This window comes from Hyposmocoma kahamanoa, unplaced genomic scaffold, assembly GCF_003589595.1.
Source record: "Hyposmocoma kahamanoa isolate Upper Pololo Valley unplaced genomic scaffold, ASM358959v1 78, whole genome shotgun sequence".
In the NCBI taxonomy this organism is placed as follows: Eukaryota; Metazoa; Arthropoda; class Insecta; order Lepidoptera; family Cosmopterigidae; genus Hyposmocoma; species Hyposmocoma kahamanoa.
In genome coordinates, this window is record NW_020653945.1 from 16399638 (window position 1) to 16417005 (window position 17368).

Here is a 17368-nt window from a genome sequence, read left to right on the forward strand (position 1 = left end):
AAAGTTGTTAGGAATGTTATTACCTATCATATAAAAAAATACCTCGCTACTCCACAAGTTATTCCTATGTCCAAGAATTATCAATGGGCCCATGTGCGTTTGCCGGGTTCGCCATAATTTTTGTTACAAGCGAAATTTCTAAACAGGATACCACCAGTAAGCAAAAAGAGGACAGAAAATAAAAACGTCCAAACTTGTTAATTAAAATAAAATTAGTAGTAAAAAGTAACATGTTTTCAGTAACAGGTGATGAAGATACAGCAATTTAAAAGTAATAACGTCAATGTGACATATACACGACAACAAATACGTCTTGTCCGAATCGTGTTATTGCAGTTATTGTTCGGTCTATATGACAAGGTTTTATGTGAATAAAATATATTTAACTTAACTTAAATCACGCAAATGTATTTCAAAACAAATAAAACGATGAAAGTACTGAATGTGAAGTATATTTTCAATAATGTATTGATTAAAATAATGAAATGTTCTTCTCTGCGTCAGTCACGCCAAGCGAGTTGGACTATTTACACATTCGAACCTCCTGTGATTTCGTGTTTCACGATTTTTCAATTTTATTTTATCGGCGTTTTGTTTCTTAAAATATGTTGGTTAATTAGCAATAACTGAACCGTAGACAATTGAAGAACAAACGATGGAGGCGTTATATCATCAGACTAATCAGTTGATACAGGAAACTTCCGACTTGTTTACTAAGCTTGAAAAGGATACTCAAAACAATGAAGAAATTGAGAATATTATTCAGTCCAAGATTAATGCTATTAGTGCGTAAGTATATTTGCAATTAATTACCTTTTATTGTTTATCTTTATGTTTCATTAAATATTTCAAAAAATATTTAATAGTATAATTTAAAATAACAAAAGAAAAAAATTTCATTGCCGATAATATTGGATGTTCAGACATATGTTCATTCGGGTTTACTGTTTTGCTGCATTATTACAGGTGTATAATAAATAAATTGTTTTGTAGGAACTGCGAGAAGTTGGACATATTTGTGTTCAAGACCCCTATTAATCAGAGACCCATGGCAAAGATGAGGGTCGAACAGCTCAAATATGACAATAAGCATATACAGGTGAGATGCTTATATTATGCATTAAAAAGATTAACCTAAAGAACTGGAAAAAGATTGTTATTTAAATTTAAACTGCCTCTGTGTATGAACAGTTACCATGCTGGACTGCCACAGGTCCCGGGTTTGATTCCTAGGCCGAGATAAATATTTGTATGGCTTACATTTATTGAGTGTGAGTTTGGGTGTAAGTTGTGGTTGTCTATGTGTATGTCCATGGTACCCGTGATACAGGGTATCCCTAGTGCGGGGCTATGAGTGTGTGCACATTATCATTATTATTATTTAAGAATATTGAGTAAGTAGAACGCTGTGGTCTCTACCCTGATGAGAAAAGGACATGCAGTGTATGTGTGTATTAAGAAATACAGTTTCGATACTTGTATATCCAGTACTTTTCCAGAAGCACATAATATATAATTTGAAACCAATTTTGAAAATACTAAATTGTATACAAGAATATGTTTCACATTGCTTTTGATATAACAACAAAATCTATCATTAAATTATACAATACATTTTTTGTGTTCATCGCACTATTAAATGCAAAAAACTTGTTGTTTTGAGCACAAATACTTAACAGTAATAAAACTGATTATAACATGTGATAAAGCAGTTTAAAGAAATAATGACAAGACAATCTGGCAAATGATAATATGTTGTAATGAGTATAATTATTGTCATCATTATTATTAGGGTGCCTTCATACATCATCATTACGAACAGCAATTTATTGAACTGGGAGAAATATTTGTATGGCCTACATTTGTTTCTTTTGTGAGTTTGGGTGTAATGTTGTTTATGTGTGCGTCCATGGCACCTGGGACGTTTCCCTAGTGCAGCACTATGTTTTGTGTATGTATTATAATATCTCGTTAGACTTTGGTCAGCATTCTAATGCCATTCCTACCCAGTGCCAGAGCTTCTTTACAGTATTTGACATTGTCGCTGTTAATCAGAGTTTGAGAATGTTCAAGAGCATGTTTTGCAGTCAGACATCCCAAGTGAAGTTGAATCTGTGTGAAAGGCTTGGTACCAATAAAGGCCTCTCTAGCACAAGCTTTTGTCATTGCATTGCCTCATTGTCCTCAATGTCGAAGTGGCTTAGGTTCCAGCCCAGCTCCTCGTTTTTGCCTGATCCCAAGAGATAAAGATAGATTATAGAGAATTGTGTGGCTATCTTAAATGTAGTCACACAGTTCTCTATAATCTTTGATGTTTGAGTAACTGAGGCTAGTATGTGTAGAACCTCTTTATTATCCATGTTTAAGTGACTGCGTTAATATGTTCTGTGTGTAAAAAGTTGTAGTATAATATCATATCCAATAAATTGTCAAATGATTTATTACCAAATAATGACAAAACTGGAATTTAATATTGGATTATTATCTTATAAAGTATTAATTTATTATATAGGAATTGAAACTATTTTTCCGGATTTAAACCGCGTATATTTGTGTTCTCAAACAAATCAACATTACAGGCTCTTTACAGGCCCCATGGTTATGGGCGACCATGACCATGGGACCTGTAACAACTAAGAACTCGATACGAGCTTTAAATTATAACGGCTTATTTAAGCCTGTGCAGCCTTTCGACACTGCAACCAGCAAATGATCTACGTATTACGCTAATTACATAACAAATAAATAAAAATAAAATAATTCTAGTTACACTGCTTGGGGCATATGTTCGCTCAGGAGGAAGTTTAGTGGGTATATTAGAGTGCAATTTTGGCTTAGGAGAAGCATAGGTATTGTTCACTTCATGGCAGATTCTAGTGTCAGCTTTGGACTTGGACATGTGCTTAACAGAATGTAATAAAAATAATTGTTTTATTATTTATTTCCCAGGCATCACTTAACAGCGCACAGAATAAGAGATTGCGTAGGGAACAAGAACGTAAAGAACGAGAGCAGCTATTGAGCAGGCGATTTGGTCCAGGCAGTGATCACACGTCGATCACAGTTGACTATTTGGGGCAGGAACAGTTGTCTTTGCAAAACTCACATCGGAACGTTGATGAAATGCTGCACACAGGTTTGTGCGAATTTTTTGAAAAACCTTATGGAATAATCATATTTTATATTGGTTTTATAAAATGTAAAATTATAAATTAATAATTATAAAATTAAGTTGCACGCATATTTTGACTGGAGATCGTAATTATGGTGTCATAAAATTTTACCAAAAACATTTATTTATTATTTTAATTCTGATTTAATTGCATATTTATACTCTATAAAAGTAAAAACATGAACGCCAGATCAGCCTACGATCCAAGTGCATTGCATTGCTAGGTACCTGAGAGAGTTGCTATGGGGAACTTGTGGTCGCCTAATTTGACCGCTGGGCAATCTTCTTATCACAAAGTGAATATGATGTGGACGGACTTTGACGCACTAGCCATGAACCTTATCTCATTATTATACTAGATGTCTATCTAGTCTTATTCAGATTTAAAAAATAATAGATATTATTTTAAATAAATTTGGTCTTTTTGTTGGATGAATATTATATTATTATATTTTTTTATATTAATTGTTGTTTCTTTATTAAGTCTTCGATATTACTTATGTTTCTCCTGTGACATACCCACACACATATTAATTAAAAAGTGTGCTAGAATAGATTAATTTAGTCAATTAATTGTTTTCAGCAACATGTAGATGTTACCCACTACATATTTAAATTTATCTAAGTGCCATCAGATCCTATATTTAAATTTCGACCCGTGTGCAGCATGATCATAGAAACAATAAAAAAAAAATAGGACCTAGACAAACAAACAACAAAAAAAGGCAAAACGCAACCAGGCCACAATTTTTCTACCTAATTGTTCTTGTTTTATAATGAATAAAAAATATAGGTATTAAGTGTTCTTAAAATACATATGCGACAAAATATTATACCATATTATGTCGCAGCGATCTAATCTCGTAAATGTTATAAATTAATACAGGTATTGGTGGAAAGAAAAACGAAAACCACTTTTGCATTTGTTTGACCTCTACTGACGTAATTCTCTAGTTGCTCGCTGTGCGTCGCTGTCGTCACCCGTCTACTACAAAATTCGCGATCGATCTTCATCGAACAATACATAAAATCCCAAAATACATATTAAACAATAAATCTAAATTATTAAACAGTTTATAAATAAAAACAAAAGTACATACCACATTTTTCGTTCGGTGCTAGTCTTCAAGTGCACAATAATCCTAAAACATATTCTCTGAGTAAGGTACGCAATATGAATTAGAAAATTAAAACCAAACTTGTTTTGTTTCTATTTTTTTCTGTACACTGCATTTGTGATTTAACATTACGCGTAAGTCACTCAAGTCGTATCTGTCGGGGTAGGAAGAATACGAAACTAATTTATTTAAAAGAGCGTATCATGAAACGACTGGTATGGTATTAACGCCATCCGGTTCTCAACACTCTAGAGATAATTGGACTCTTTGTCGTTAAATACAGATGCTATTGTCTCACTGTCCTTTACGAAAAAAATATACTAAGATGTGACATGGAAGTATTATAGAAAAAAAACAATAACACGTATAACAATACAACTTGAGTGATTTCTTTTGGTATCTTCCTGGATGGAAACCTTGACCGTTGATTATTGGCGGCGAATGTCGCAAGCATCGAAAACTCGTTATGGTAATCACTAGTTATACGTCACATTGTTTGATTGTTTCGTACTAAATTACATTTACGGTATTTTTGTTATTTATTTTTTTTCACAATTTTTATTAAATAAAAATTTAGACTCGGAATAAAGATAAGAAAGTAAGTAAATGTTCGGTTTTTTATCGAAATCTTTAGTTACAATTTCACCACTTTTTTATACCATAATAAGAATTTCAAAAAATAACTAAAAACAATGAAATTTATTTTTTTATTTAATTACCCAGGAACTTTGTAGAGGTGTAATTCAAACAAGTGCAACTTGTAATGTATAACATAATATAATAGATTAAGTACGTTCTATGGCAGGTCAGGGGCTACATGTCCTAAGAGACTTGAGAACTGGTCCTTATAACCTTAGACCTACGCTAGTCTTAATAGCATCTACATTATAAATGACCTTTCATGATATATATTGCAAATAAGTATTGCTAGGTGTTTAACATTAGGCGCTGTGTCAAATACGAAGTAATAACTATATTAAAATCTTCGTGCATTTACATTCATACATTCCAGCCTCCGTAGCATGGCTACGCATAATTTGTCGCGATGCGCGCGATAAAATTGAAATAAGCGCGCGCTATTGGCCATCTAAATTAGTTCTGATTGAGACAGCCAATAGCGCGCGCTTATTACAATTTTATCGCGCGTGTCGCGACTATCATGCGTAGCCATACTACGGGGGCTGGTATAAATTAATCTAGACCTACCTGCCAGCATTATGAACTAAGGTGCAGTTCAAAATGTAGTTCAAAAGTGAGAATACTTACGGGACTCCCAAGCAGGACTCCAGGGCATCTAACTTTCTTGAAACCTCTGGTCATTGTAATTCCATTGAGACTCCACTGAGATTATATTGCAATTATGAAGTTGGTTATTCTGCGAAAACCTACTTGCAATGGCAGTTGAGTCTCAACCATCAAGTACCGACAATACAAACCGATACTATCGATTCCGCGCATATTTATATAAATTCTTCCCCCCAAACATCACCGAGAAATAGTTTTGGCGGTATTGGCTATGACCAACTAAACTATAATACCAAAAGATGATAACAGACGGTAGATTATAAGCAAAGTCTATGGTTAGACACAGTCCATGGCAATAAGAAGTGTGAGAGGTACCGGCCTTGCTAATTGCGTCATCTGCCATAATTTTTATATTATTTATACAAACCAACCGTACATATTAATTTTTTCTTGACATTGGCGAAATCGTCGATTATTTTGATGGGGCCGTAACATTTAGTAGAAGTAGAAAATTAACCGTCGTCGGCGTCGCCAGCAAGGACATAGAAATATTTATTTGATTTTTTTTAAATAACGAATTTGATGTAACAGTTTGCAAAAGTATCACCCCGTTCCGGCTTGACGTCGCGTCCCGGGACACCCTGTATACACATATAGGCAATGAGCCTTATACCCCACCTACGGTGGGGTCGGCCTCGGCCTGCGGCGCATGGTCGGTTTCAGATGACGGGGTGTGGTTATGCTCTTCGCTGGCACAGTGATTAAGTACTATGGGCGCTTGATGAGGAGTTCCAGATTCGATCCCTGATTTGAACCAAAAAATATTTTTAAATTGGATCTGGTCAGGGTATTCTGGGTATTGCCCTCAGAATTATCGTTACTCTGGTACTCATAGTACAGGGGAATTTCCTGTACTACTTTGAAATCAGAAATTTGGAGTGATTGTTTGGCATTTTTTCCTTAATCTTCTCTTTTTGGCATAGCTTCCAAGAAAAAAGAATCTAACAGAAAGACGGTCGAGGTACAACAACGCTACAAGTATCTTATTTCCACTACATCGGGAAGTATGCCTTACATTTTGAACAATTGTGAAAGCTTGTACCGTAATAGAGTCTCCATATACTACCTACCTAAGGTGGCGTGCGGACGCTTCGGGTTTCGCCCTCCGCTACACTCAAAAAAAGAGTAAAAAGTAAATTTTTATTGCAAATTATTATTAAACACCCATGGAGATCCCCACATGACGATTTTCAGCTGAATTAGAGCAAATTTCCATCTGCCGCCAAAAAGTTTGTATGGCAGCCATATTAAAAAATGGCGAAAAATAAATTTTGACCGTAAATTATTATTAAACACCCATAGACTCCCCTCCATGCCGATTTTCGAATTAGAGCAAATTTTCATCTGCCGCCAAAAAACACTTCTATGGCAGCCATAATGAAAAATGGCGAAAAACCAATTTTGATCACAAATTATTATCAAGCTCTTCTAGAGACCCCTATATGCCAATTTTCAAAGGGATCTGAGCAATTTTTTTCTGCCGCCAACGAACGCTTCTATGACGGCTATATTTGAAAATGGCGAAAAACAAATTTTGAGCACAAATTATTTCTAGTGGCCTTCACATGCCAATTTTCAGTCGAATCAGAGCAAATCTCTTTCGGCAACTATTTTTCACAAAAAAATGGCGGAAAGAAATTTTTAACCCCAAATTATGATTAAGAACTCCTAGAGACCCGCATGCCAATTTTCAGCCGGATCGAAGCAAGTTTTTCTTCGGCCTCCATTTTGAAATCGCCATCTTGAATTTTTTTTAACCCATGCAGTTGACCAGTATTGCCTTCTATGACATTCCTTCGAGCGCCTCCTACCAATCTCTAATAGTTTCCGTGATAGGAGGCTTTGAAATTTGTATGGCGGCCATCTTGTTTATTTGAATTTCGAACACTTTTTATTTCCCGCGGAAATTGACTAGGGTGTATCTCATAAAAATGCACAAAAATCCCCGCCATGTATTATAGTTTTTGCAGGCCGTTGATCACTCGTTTACATTTTCCACATTCAGGTCTTCTCATATTTGATTATTTGCCTTGGAGCCTATCCGCGTACATCGGTATAAATATATTTTTTCCACCATATCGGGAAGTATGCCTTCTGTTTTTCTAAGTGAGTCAGGATTTGTAGCTTTAATATACATATATAATATTAGTAGACTACCGACACCATCGATGTGCCGTCGAGTCAAAGTCCCAACAGAATCCTAAATACGATTGCTGGAATATGCGACTGTCCAATATTGAAATGCAAGAGATAGAGCAAACAAAGAGCGTAGCTCAATTTGCTCATATAATTTTTGATTTATTTTTGCAATTTTTCTTATTTTGATTATAATTTGAATTTTGTAATTTCGTAGTCTTAATTTTGTTTTTGATTATATTCAATTTTGATTTTATGATTTTATAGTTTTGAATTACTGACCTTGTTTCCAAGTTCTTTTACTAATAAAAATAAAGTCATAAATAATCTGTGTATAATTTGTAGTTTTTTGTCCGAAAAAAAGTATTATTATTATTATTATTATTATGGATATCTATTTTGGACTCGCTTCTCCAATGGTCAAAAACATTAAATTTGAATTTTGAAATGGTAGAGGCGGTTAATCGTTATTATTATTATTATTATTATAATAAATAAAAAAATGGTGAAGCAAAACACCGCAAGGGATGTTATGGGAAGGTTGTCAATGTGACAAATGCCTGACGCTTTACACTTGTACTTTTACTTAACATAACGCGTATTTATTATTATATGGATTAACAGACATGTAATTGACCTTCCAAATTATTTTATTCGCAGGTGCAAACATCTTAGATACGTTAAAATACAACAGGGAGACAATAAAAGGTGCTCACCGAAGACTGATCGACTTAGCAAACACACTGGGCCTATCAAACGCGACGATTTCTCTTATAGAGCGGCGAGTGTCCCAGGACAAGTATGTGTTATTTGGGGGCATGTTCGTTACACTCGCTATCATAGTCCTGGTTATAATATACCTCGTTTAACGTTGTGATTATTTATATTACGTTTTTTATATGTGATTAATGTGATACAGAACGAGGCAAGTTGTAAATTCAAAGATTATACTTCTGCCTTCTTTATCATCATAACTATCGACATTTTTAGCGAAATAGAGTTATTAACAAATCTGGCATCAGCGAAACGAGATCTACAATCCTCTATAAGCGGTTTTTTTAATATCTTACTTAGTTTTATTGTTAAAAGTCAATACTACCTCAGCTAGAATTAAAATTACCGTATTAAAACTAATACGGTTCATTTTGCTTGGGTCGAGCGGCAGGGACACTGGTTTTATTTCAAAATTCATTTTTTACAAACGAAATTAAAGCCATTTGAAATATGTATATCGTATACTATACGTGTTCTATATAGTTCAGTTCACATATAAAATACATTGGTACATGTACGAGAAAATTTTTAGGATCGCGTTTTCACACCGTGTACTAATCAGTCTGTGTCCTCAATTTTACTATATATTTTTTCCAAAGAGACTGATTCAACACTTTCATTGTATGCGGAATCAACCAAAGTCATTTGAGGTTGTATACACTCCTAAGTATAGTCAGCGTAATAGACATTTTTCAAAGAAAAAGATAAAAAATTTTCGGTGCCAATATCTCGAAAACCAAAATGTGAATGCGTTAATTATGATGACAAGGAGGAGGGCAGGATTGGTAGATAGGTTTTTGCGTAATACTTTTTAAGTTACTGGCATTAATTTATAAAAATTCATTAAAAAATCTTGAGACATGGCCATGTTTCATTATATAGCCTAAACACTCACACCCCCTGCGTGAGTGTCGGGTATTTCTTATTGATACCACATATAAATAGAAAAAAGTGAACCACTCTACCCCAGCAGCTATACATACCTTGAAAAAACGTTTGGATAAAGTTGGCATACATAATGTTTACTGTATTATCTGTAAAGGGATCTTTTAGTATGGAAAACAGTGAAGGTTTCAATGTAAAGTAGTGAGAAAATGAAAAAAATACATTGTAGTTTTTTACATAAATGTAAAAAAGTTTGCAGTCTGCTACCAACACCATGCAGAAATAAAATTAGTTTCCTACTACCTACCAACTTTTAGAAATAGTGTAAAGGAGCGGCAAGCAAGGTGGGAATAAATCTGTACCTAATCTGGTATAGTTTTGTATTAATGTGCTACGTCAGAAAGTATCGAGTTTTTAGGTTTTCGTGATTGTTATACATTGGCAATGAAACTATTTTTTCGGATCTAAAACACGTATATTTGTTTTTTCAAACAAAACCAACGTTTCGGGCCCATTACTGGTTCCATGGTCACGGCCGGCTGGTTACGGGCGCCTTTAAATGAAGTGCTTGTTGAACTATGGCGCAGCAGCAGTGCATTTGTAGCGCTTCAGTGATTTTTAGTTCACTAATCGTGACTGCAAAAGTGCACTTCAAAAATATTGTATGAAAATTAATTGTGGCGCCACTGTAACGCTTCTATAAGCGTCCAATATGAAGGGGCCTTTATATTCGAAAAAATAGTTTCATTTAGAAACTATTTTTTCGGATTTAGTGGCGCTGCAACAGCACTTCGAACTTTTGTATGAAAATTAGTAATGGCGAGCGTGTAGTGCCACAATGTAGCGCTTCTATAAAGGTCTAATTTGAAGGCGCCCTTAGATCCGAAAAAATAATTTCATTTACAAAAGAAAGTTTTGATTTCATATTTATATAGCGAATCATATAAAGTATTAAAAAATTACAATAATTTTATGTTATTTCATCATACCTATTATTACACATTAATTAATTACAACTGCAAAAATCAATAGATAATGCATTTTATTTGTTTGTGTTATGATGTCATGTAGGTATAGGAAATAAATTTTATTGTTTGAGTAATATAGATAAAGTACCTTTAGCAAATGTAATAATGTCCAGTTGCACTAAACTTAAGTAATATATTAAACCAATGCTTGTAATGCAAAAGACAGTCTTAATACATTGTGTTAAGAGTGTCTTATCCATTTAAGCAGTGGTTTAACACGTTCATGGACTGCGACGGCGTTTACCTTAAAATTAAATATCTGAATAATGATAGTAGGTACGGGCTATCACATTTCGCTAAATGGAACATCCAAGTGCTATCTTTATAGTTGCCGCCTACTGCTTCTCCATAGAGAACTACCAACAACGTACTGACAAAATCCAATGATTTACATTGAACATTTTATATTGAATCAATATAAGCACTACGGCACTGAGAAATGTAGTGACGTTTTTACGGTATTATTTAAGTACTGCCCATGAACGGGTTAAAACCTACTTAAGTTTAGTGTAAGCGAACATAAGTGATATTTCTTATTTCACACCCCTCATGGAAGAATGGCATAAGAAGATGGAATTACACGATGTAATTCCGCCTTCCCCTTTCCATCACCAGGGGACTAGGCGTAGGCTTGGGTTCCACCCCTATGTTGTGCATATTCCAAAGATTCGCACTAAGCGTTACGCTTCCACATTTATATGGCGAACGGCTATAGAGTGGAATTCCCTGCATGCAGACTTGTTTCCTGAACGTTATAACTTGGGCCTTTTCAAGGCGAGAGTGAATATGCATTATTTAGGTGTGCATCATGCTCCATCGTCGACTTCATCGTCACTTTCAATCAGGTGAGATGGAGATCAAATGCGCACTTATATCTTATAAAAAAATATAAAAAGTGGAGTTACGTCAAAAACGTTTATTGCTGAATTAGATACAAAAAAATATAACACACATCTTATCTAAATCTTGTAATTCGACTAATATTGTAGATAGAGTTACAAGAATTGGAGAGGATGTGGTTTATATTTTTCGGTATCTAATGGAGCAATAAATATTTTTGACGTAACTTCACTTAAACCATTCTTTCATGAGGGGTGCGATTTATTAATAAAATCAATATTTATCAAAACTTCTTGCCCCCATATTCAGTAGCGTTGCATGTCCAATATTCAATGTTGTTTCCTTCATTTGTATATTTTTGTATATTTAAAAATATTTATTGCTTTGTCATGTTTTATGAAAAAAATAAATAATATATTTTACACTGAAACTGTGTTTGTTAAATAAATAATAGCATACCTACATAATATTAGTATACATATACATATATACCCAAAATATTATTTTTTACGATACGAACAAATCGTGCGTTTGGTCTATCCATCTATCTATATGCAGTGCCACTCAGAGCTTTCAATGGCAAAGATCAGAGGCGCACTGCCACCGCACTGTCACCCTGGTGCCTGTAATTTCACTAGCACCCTTGTTCTTCAAAACCGGAATACATAATGCTCACATTACCGCTCATAAAAGATACCTGATTAACCACGCAATTAGAAATTCTTTACAAACAACGTTTAGTGCGGTGTTAAAGGCCTTAATAATATAAAACGAAAATAAAACAATCAATTAATATAATAAATTTATTCCAACGTTAAAAATATTTCCAAATCACTACACCATTATATCTATAGGTTAGTCTCTATGTAGTAAAAATTCAATCATAAATTGTTCAATTAATTTTGCCCATGGCTTTAATTTGGATATTGGCTTCGATAAGTATCAAAAAAGTGTATTATAACAACGTCAATTTCATTGTAAAGGCGAGTTTGAAACTTTCGCTGTTGATTGACAAAGTATGCCTTCTGTTCCCTAACATGACAAAGGATTAGTCTAAAATAAGAAGTCCCGTAAAAAGTTCATGGAAGACGGGTAAAAATCTATTAATACTTCTTTTGATGTTTATCGTAGTCCATAGCCATTTTGGGAAACACAATTTCTTGATAATTTAAAGTCTGTGTTCTTCCAATACTGACCTAATAAATTAAAAATAAGTACCAACTACCTGCTTTCATAACAATATCGTCTCAAAATCTAAGCTCAAATAACTGATAATTTGGCCCTAGAAAAGTAGCACAGTTCAATAGTTTCTGTAGTAGGTGTGCTAATTGCTATTTATAAGTTGGTGGTTTCTCCACTTCCTGTGTTTGGGACGCAGCAAGGTAACTTGGGCTCAACGTGCGCGCAGGAAAATGCCACATCCTCTTCTTTACGAGGGGCGCAAGGCCCAGTTTCCTCTAAAGGTGGATGGACGCAAGTGTCCACATCGGCAGGAGGTAGGCGAGGATGTTGTGCAACCCTAGTCGCTGCCGGTGAGATCTCGGGCACATCGCGTCGCATATGCTTTATTTTGTCATATGCATCGGGTGCTAGCCGCATGTATTCGGGTACCTAATGAAAAATAGCGTATACTCTAGAATATATTACTATCTTATAAATATCAATAATGTTACTCATTACATCTTCAAAGTAGGGTCGCGCCTCTAGCACCGCTTCTACAAGCGTCTTATTTGAAGGCGCCTTAATAATAAGTTTAGGGAAAGGCATTGATGACTAGCGACCTTTTTAGGCAAGGAAAATGTGGCAATTAATTCTATGTATACGAAGTATATATGGGGCGCACTATAAGTTTCCGGAATGAATGAGAAAAAAATAGTATAAATGGTCAGAAATGAATTTATTGTTTCTCAAAATATTCTCCGTTAGCGTTAATGCACTTTTTCATACGAATGAACCAATTTTGAAAACATTTATGCCACTCTTCGACAGCCTCTTCAGGTGATGAAAATCGTTGACCGCGTAAGTGGTTCATAATTTTTGAAAATAAATAAAAGTCACAAGGTGCCAGGTCCGGACTGTACGCGTGGTGGCTCATAAAGTCAACGTTGTTCACCTTCTAAAATGCATTTGTCTGTCTGGCCGTGTGAGAACTGGCATTATCGTGGTGCAAGATGATACGGCGATTACGGTTATTTTTACGGAGTTTGTCAATAACTTCTGGCAAACAAATGATCGTGTACCAATCAGTATTCACAGTACAACGATTCTCCAAAGCAACAGTAGCCACGTGTTATTAAAAAAAGAAGCCATCATCCGCTTAGAGGCACTTTGCATGCGCGCCACTTTGGTTGGTTTCGGCTCATCTCAAAAGATCCAAACGCTCGATTGCTGCTTTGTTTTGGGATTGTAACTATAAATCCATGTTTCGTCACCTGTTACTACGTCCCACACCAAATTTGACGCCCCTTCATTGAATCTGGTAAGCATGGTATTGCACCAAGTGACGCGATCCGTTTTTTGAGCCTCAGTGAAATTGTGTGGGATCCACCGAGAACACAGCTTTTTCACACCCAAATATTTGTGTAGTATTGATTATATTGATTATATTTGACTCATGCTTATGCTTAAAGATGCCCGAATCTCATGGTACCTATGTCACATGCCTGTTTGTTTTGATCGCACGGCGCACAGCATCGATATTTTTGTTGTTCACAGCAGTGGACGAACGACCATCACGAAATTCGTCACTGAGATTCACACGACCGCGTTTGAATTTTGCAAACTAGCTATAAATAGTCATCTTGCATGGTGCTTCATCGCCAAAAGCAGTTTGAATCCGAGCGAAGCTCTGCTGAGCTGTTAAATTACGCTTAAAGTCGTAGAAAATCACACTACGATAATTTTCACGAGTTAAATCCATGGTGATGTAGACAACCAATTTCTACAATGATGCCACAATGTAAAAAGTGACAGTCAGACGAAACAAACTGTATTCTACAGCCAAAGAGTTCCATTTTCAAATGTTGTAATTACTTTTTAAATATTGTTTATGTAAGTGGCCAGTTCCGGAAACTTATAGTGCGCCCTATGTATATATTTTTTGTTCTATAATGAGTAGATGTTGGTGCTTCGAAATGTACATTGTATACAGTACCTCTTTGCAGTCGACATTAAACGTGCCCAGGTATCCGGGCAATTTTGGTTTCTCTTGCTCGTTGTCTATCATACTGCTGACGCCGGCGGCTTCTGGCGGTGGCACGATGTCGTAGGCGCACTCTTCTCGGGCGCGCCTTTCTGCGCGCTCCTTTGCGTCCTAATTATAAAGTTTTAATGGAAGATATGATTTTGTTTCCGACAAGTTTCGAAGCTAAATTAGTGTGAATAAAGATGCTTTACGAAATCAACAACAACTTATAAGGTAGGCATGCCTCCCCTATAGATACATTTCACTCTTTAATAGAAGGCACGCGGTTGCTCATAGAAGAAGAAAGAATTCTACGATTGGCAAATGAGTCGATGATCGTAGTAAAGCAACGCAATATATATATATAATGTTGTGTAAAATGTTACAGTCACAAAGCTTTAATGACCCACAATATATTTAAGAATGACTTAGTAAGTTTCAGGCTTGAAGGCGGCATAGGCACCACGTTCCATTGCGCATTTCAAGTAGATGATTTAAGTTTAGTTTACTGTTCTTGAGTTATGTTGTCGAGCGATTTTTATTAGACTTGAACTCGAACTTGAATTAAGTTTCGTAATGATTAGTAATTCTTACCGGGTCTCTGTATCTAGCGCAGAAGTCCTCTTCCTCGTTGAAATGCGGCTGCTTGCCTGGCGGGTAGTATGGATGCTTCTCTTTTTCCTCGTGTTCTTTGTCAACCACAGGCCCGCTAAAGCAAACCACCTTCTGGTGGTCGTCGCGAGCGCCACCCGATTTCAGTATGCCTTTAAGCGGAGTGATCTCATCGCAAGGTGACTGCCTACTGTAAGCCAAATAGGTGGAATCGCTGCAAAATTTGTATCAGACAAACATTGTATACTAAGTGGACGTATTATAGAACACATTAACTAAAATAACGAATTCACGTATTAAGTCGAATTTTTGCTCGACATGTTTCGAATCAATAGGTGGTCCTTAATCATGAGATTCCGGCGGTGACTTGACGGAAACTACTGTGCCTTAGGGCAAATCCGCCACTGCAGATTGGGGAATATTTCTGATCAAATCACAAAATTCCATGAGATTCACCTATGTCTAGCAGCACGCAGAGAGTCGTCGTAAGAGATAATGTCTGTAGTCATAGGTGGCGTAGGTGGCCGTGGAGGGGTAGCACTGCCTTCGACAACGTTCAACGCTGTAAGACACTTCTCCATATCGCTGGGTTCTACTATTGCTTGTTTACCGATGGCCGCCAATTCAGCGCGAATCGCCGCCTCTGACACTTCACGGACCGCCGCCTTTAAAAGACAATATAGTATATATTTTTTAACTTTATGTGTGTTGTTAATATCTAAGTGTTGCATAAAATGTATTATTGATTAGTTAGATTAGTATAGATGTACCAGAATCTGACACAATATTTAAAGCACTCCATGTCCCATAGCGGTGAGACGCCCTGTTACACAATAAAGCCGCGTTTATATTTGTCTGACGTGACATGTCGTGACGGGCTCTGACGTCATTATGGCTAGCGACCACATCTATATTATTATGTCGTGTTCTGACGATATTTTGAATCAATACCGTCGTGGCTCTCGGAGAGTTCATACTTTCGCAATGTTTTCTCTTGAATCATCCGATTCTGATTCAGACAATGAAGAAGTTATTCAATTTGCGATGATGGCAACTTCATCAAATGCGATCGCTTCTGATGCGACATAACATAAGCCGTCATGTCGGATTGAGACCCTCGCTATTATTGCAGTATTGCAACCCTCGAAGCGTCAATTCGCTGAAAGCGACAATTTTTAAGTATCTACATAAAATAGAACGAAGTTTGGTTATTAATTAATAAAGGTCTTCAGTAGTGGGGGAAGTCAAGTAGAATTCTTTTTACGAATTAAATATATACAAAATATAGTTATCTATATGACCCGGCCGGGGAACGAAACCGGGACATCAGAGACGCAAGGTTGCATGCCACTCGATCACGGCGGTCAATTCCTATTTTTATCTTGTAGGAACGTCTATAAGTTTTGCAATAATGTGCATAACTAACTTGTTGGTGAGAGTTAAGTGGTTTTTAAAAAACATTAATTTGCTATTCCGCGAACTCAGTGGAGGTTAAATCGCGCTCAGTAGCATAAAAATAAAATAAAATAATTAATAAAATAAATAATACAAACGCAACTACAGTTACAGATACCACTAATAAACTACCAAAAATACACCTGATACGTCGTGTTTCGCCTCTCCACGAAGTATCGCAGGGGTTTTTGACTGTCCGACACTCGGCCGAAGAATTAATTAATGAATTCATTAATTTATTGAATATCACGATGTTTTACTACCATGATATTCAATTATTTTTTGTGAAATTACTCAACTAGTTTGTTATAATTATTATCCAGTTCAAAAGATCGAAGTTCGATCTTTGAACTGGAACGAAGAAATTTTTCTTAGTGTTCGATCATCGAATACTAAGAAAAAATCCTTCATTTAGTCCTTAATTCAAACCAGCGCCTTCAGCATAAACGTGGCTGACGCGCTCCCAGCTGAGATATGGAATGAACCAACAGACCTTACAAAATTTTCTATGTGCTTATTACAGATCTTTATTGTTTGTTTTCAACGGCTTTTTACCGTAGCGCCATCTGTGAGAAATCTATGCAAGTCCCTCTTTACTTTGTTGATGAGTAAAAGTGAGGTTGAGTGAACGTCCATGTTCAAGTTCATCAACATGAACATGGACATAAAAAGTCAATACTTAATAGCAATTACAGGGTTTGTTGGCGTCTAGAATAAATTGTGCTGGTATGACAGAGTGAAGGATCAGACTCGGAAACGCACTACCCAGTGTTACAATTTCGTTCGTTTCCTCGGTTACACTCCTTCAGCTTTCGGTTTGCTTCGTCTAAATGACAATCCACTCTAAATGGAATGATAT

At 35.9% G+C, this 17368-nt stretch overlaps 2 protein-coding genes across 2 annotated transcripts in view; one reads left to right on the forward strand and one right to left on the reverse strand.

The window, feature by feature from the left end:
- Positions 1–545: 545 nt before the first annotated feature.
- LOC113233012 (probable Golgi SNAP receptor complex member 2) lies at positions 546–10253 on the forward strand. The gene is made up of 4 exons (XM_026467946.1): positions 546–789; positions 994–1099; positions 2950–3136; positions 8392–10253. Exons 1-4 carry the CDS (start codon positions 656–658, stop codon positions 8598–8600), a joined length of 636 nt encoding a protein of 211 aa, XP_026323731.1. The 5' UTR covers positions 546–655; the 3' UTR covers positions 8601–10253.
- Positions 10254–12126: 1873 nt separating this feature from the next.
- The window catches only part of LOC113233218 (EF-hand domain-containing protein 1-like), a 98585-nt gene continuing 93343 nt past the window's right edge, over positions 12127–17368 (reverse strand). The window contains exons 12-15 of the mRNA XM_026468256.1: positions 15511–15719; positions 15037–15241; positions 14413–14571; positions 12127–12869 (exon numbers count right to left, since the gene is read on the reverse strand). Of these exons, the coding sequence (XP_026324041.1) occupies positions 12594–12869; positions 14413–14571; positions 15037–15241; positions 15511–15719 (849 nt within the window). The 3' untranslated portion in view covers positions 12127–12593. The remainder of the gene's footprint in view (positions 12870–14412; positions 14572–15036; positions 15242–15510; positions 15720–17368) is intronic.

Coding starts and splice junctions, on each gene's coding strand:
- LOC113233012 (XM_026467946.1), top strand. CDS start 656: ATGGAGGCGTTATATCATCAGACTAATCAGTTGATACAGGAAACTTCC. Junction 1,100..2,949: donor ATGACAATAAGCATATACAG/GTGAGATGCTTA, acceptor TTTATTTCCCAG/GCATCACTTAACAGCGCACA. Junction 3,137..8,391: donor TGATGAAATGCTGCACACAG/GTTTGTGCGAAT, acceptor TTTTATTCGCAG/GTGCAAACATCTTAGATACG.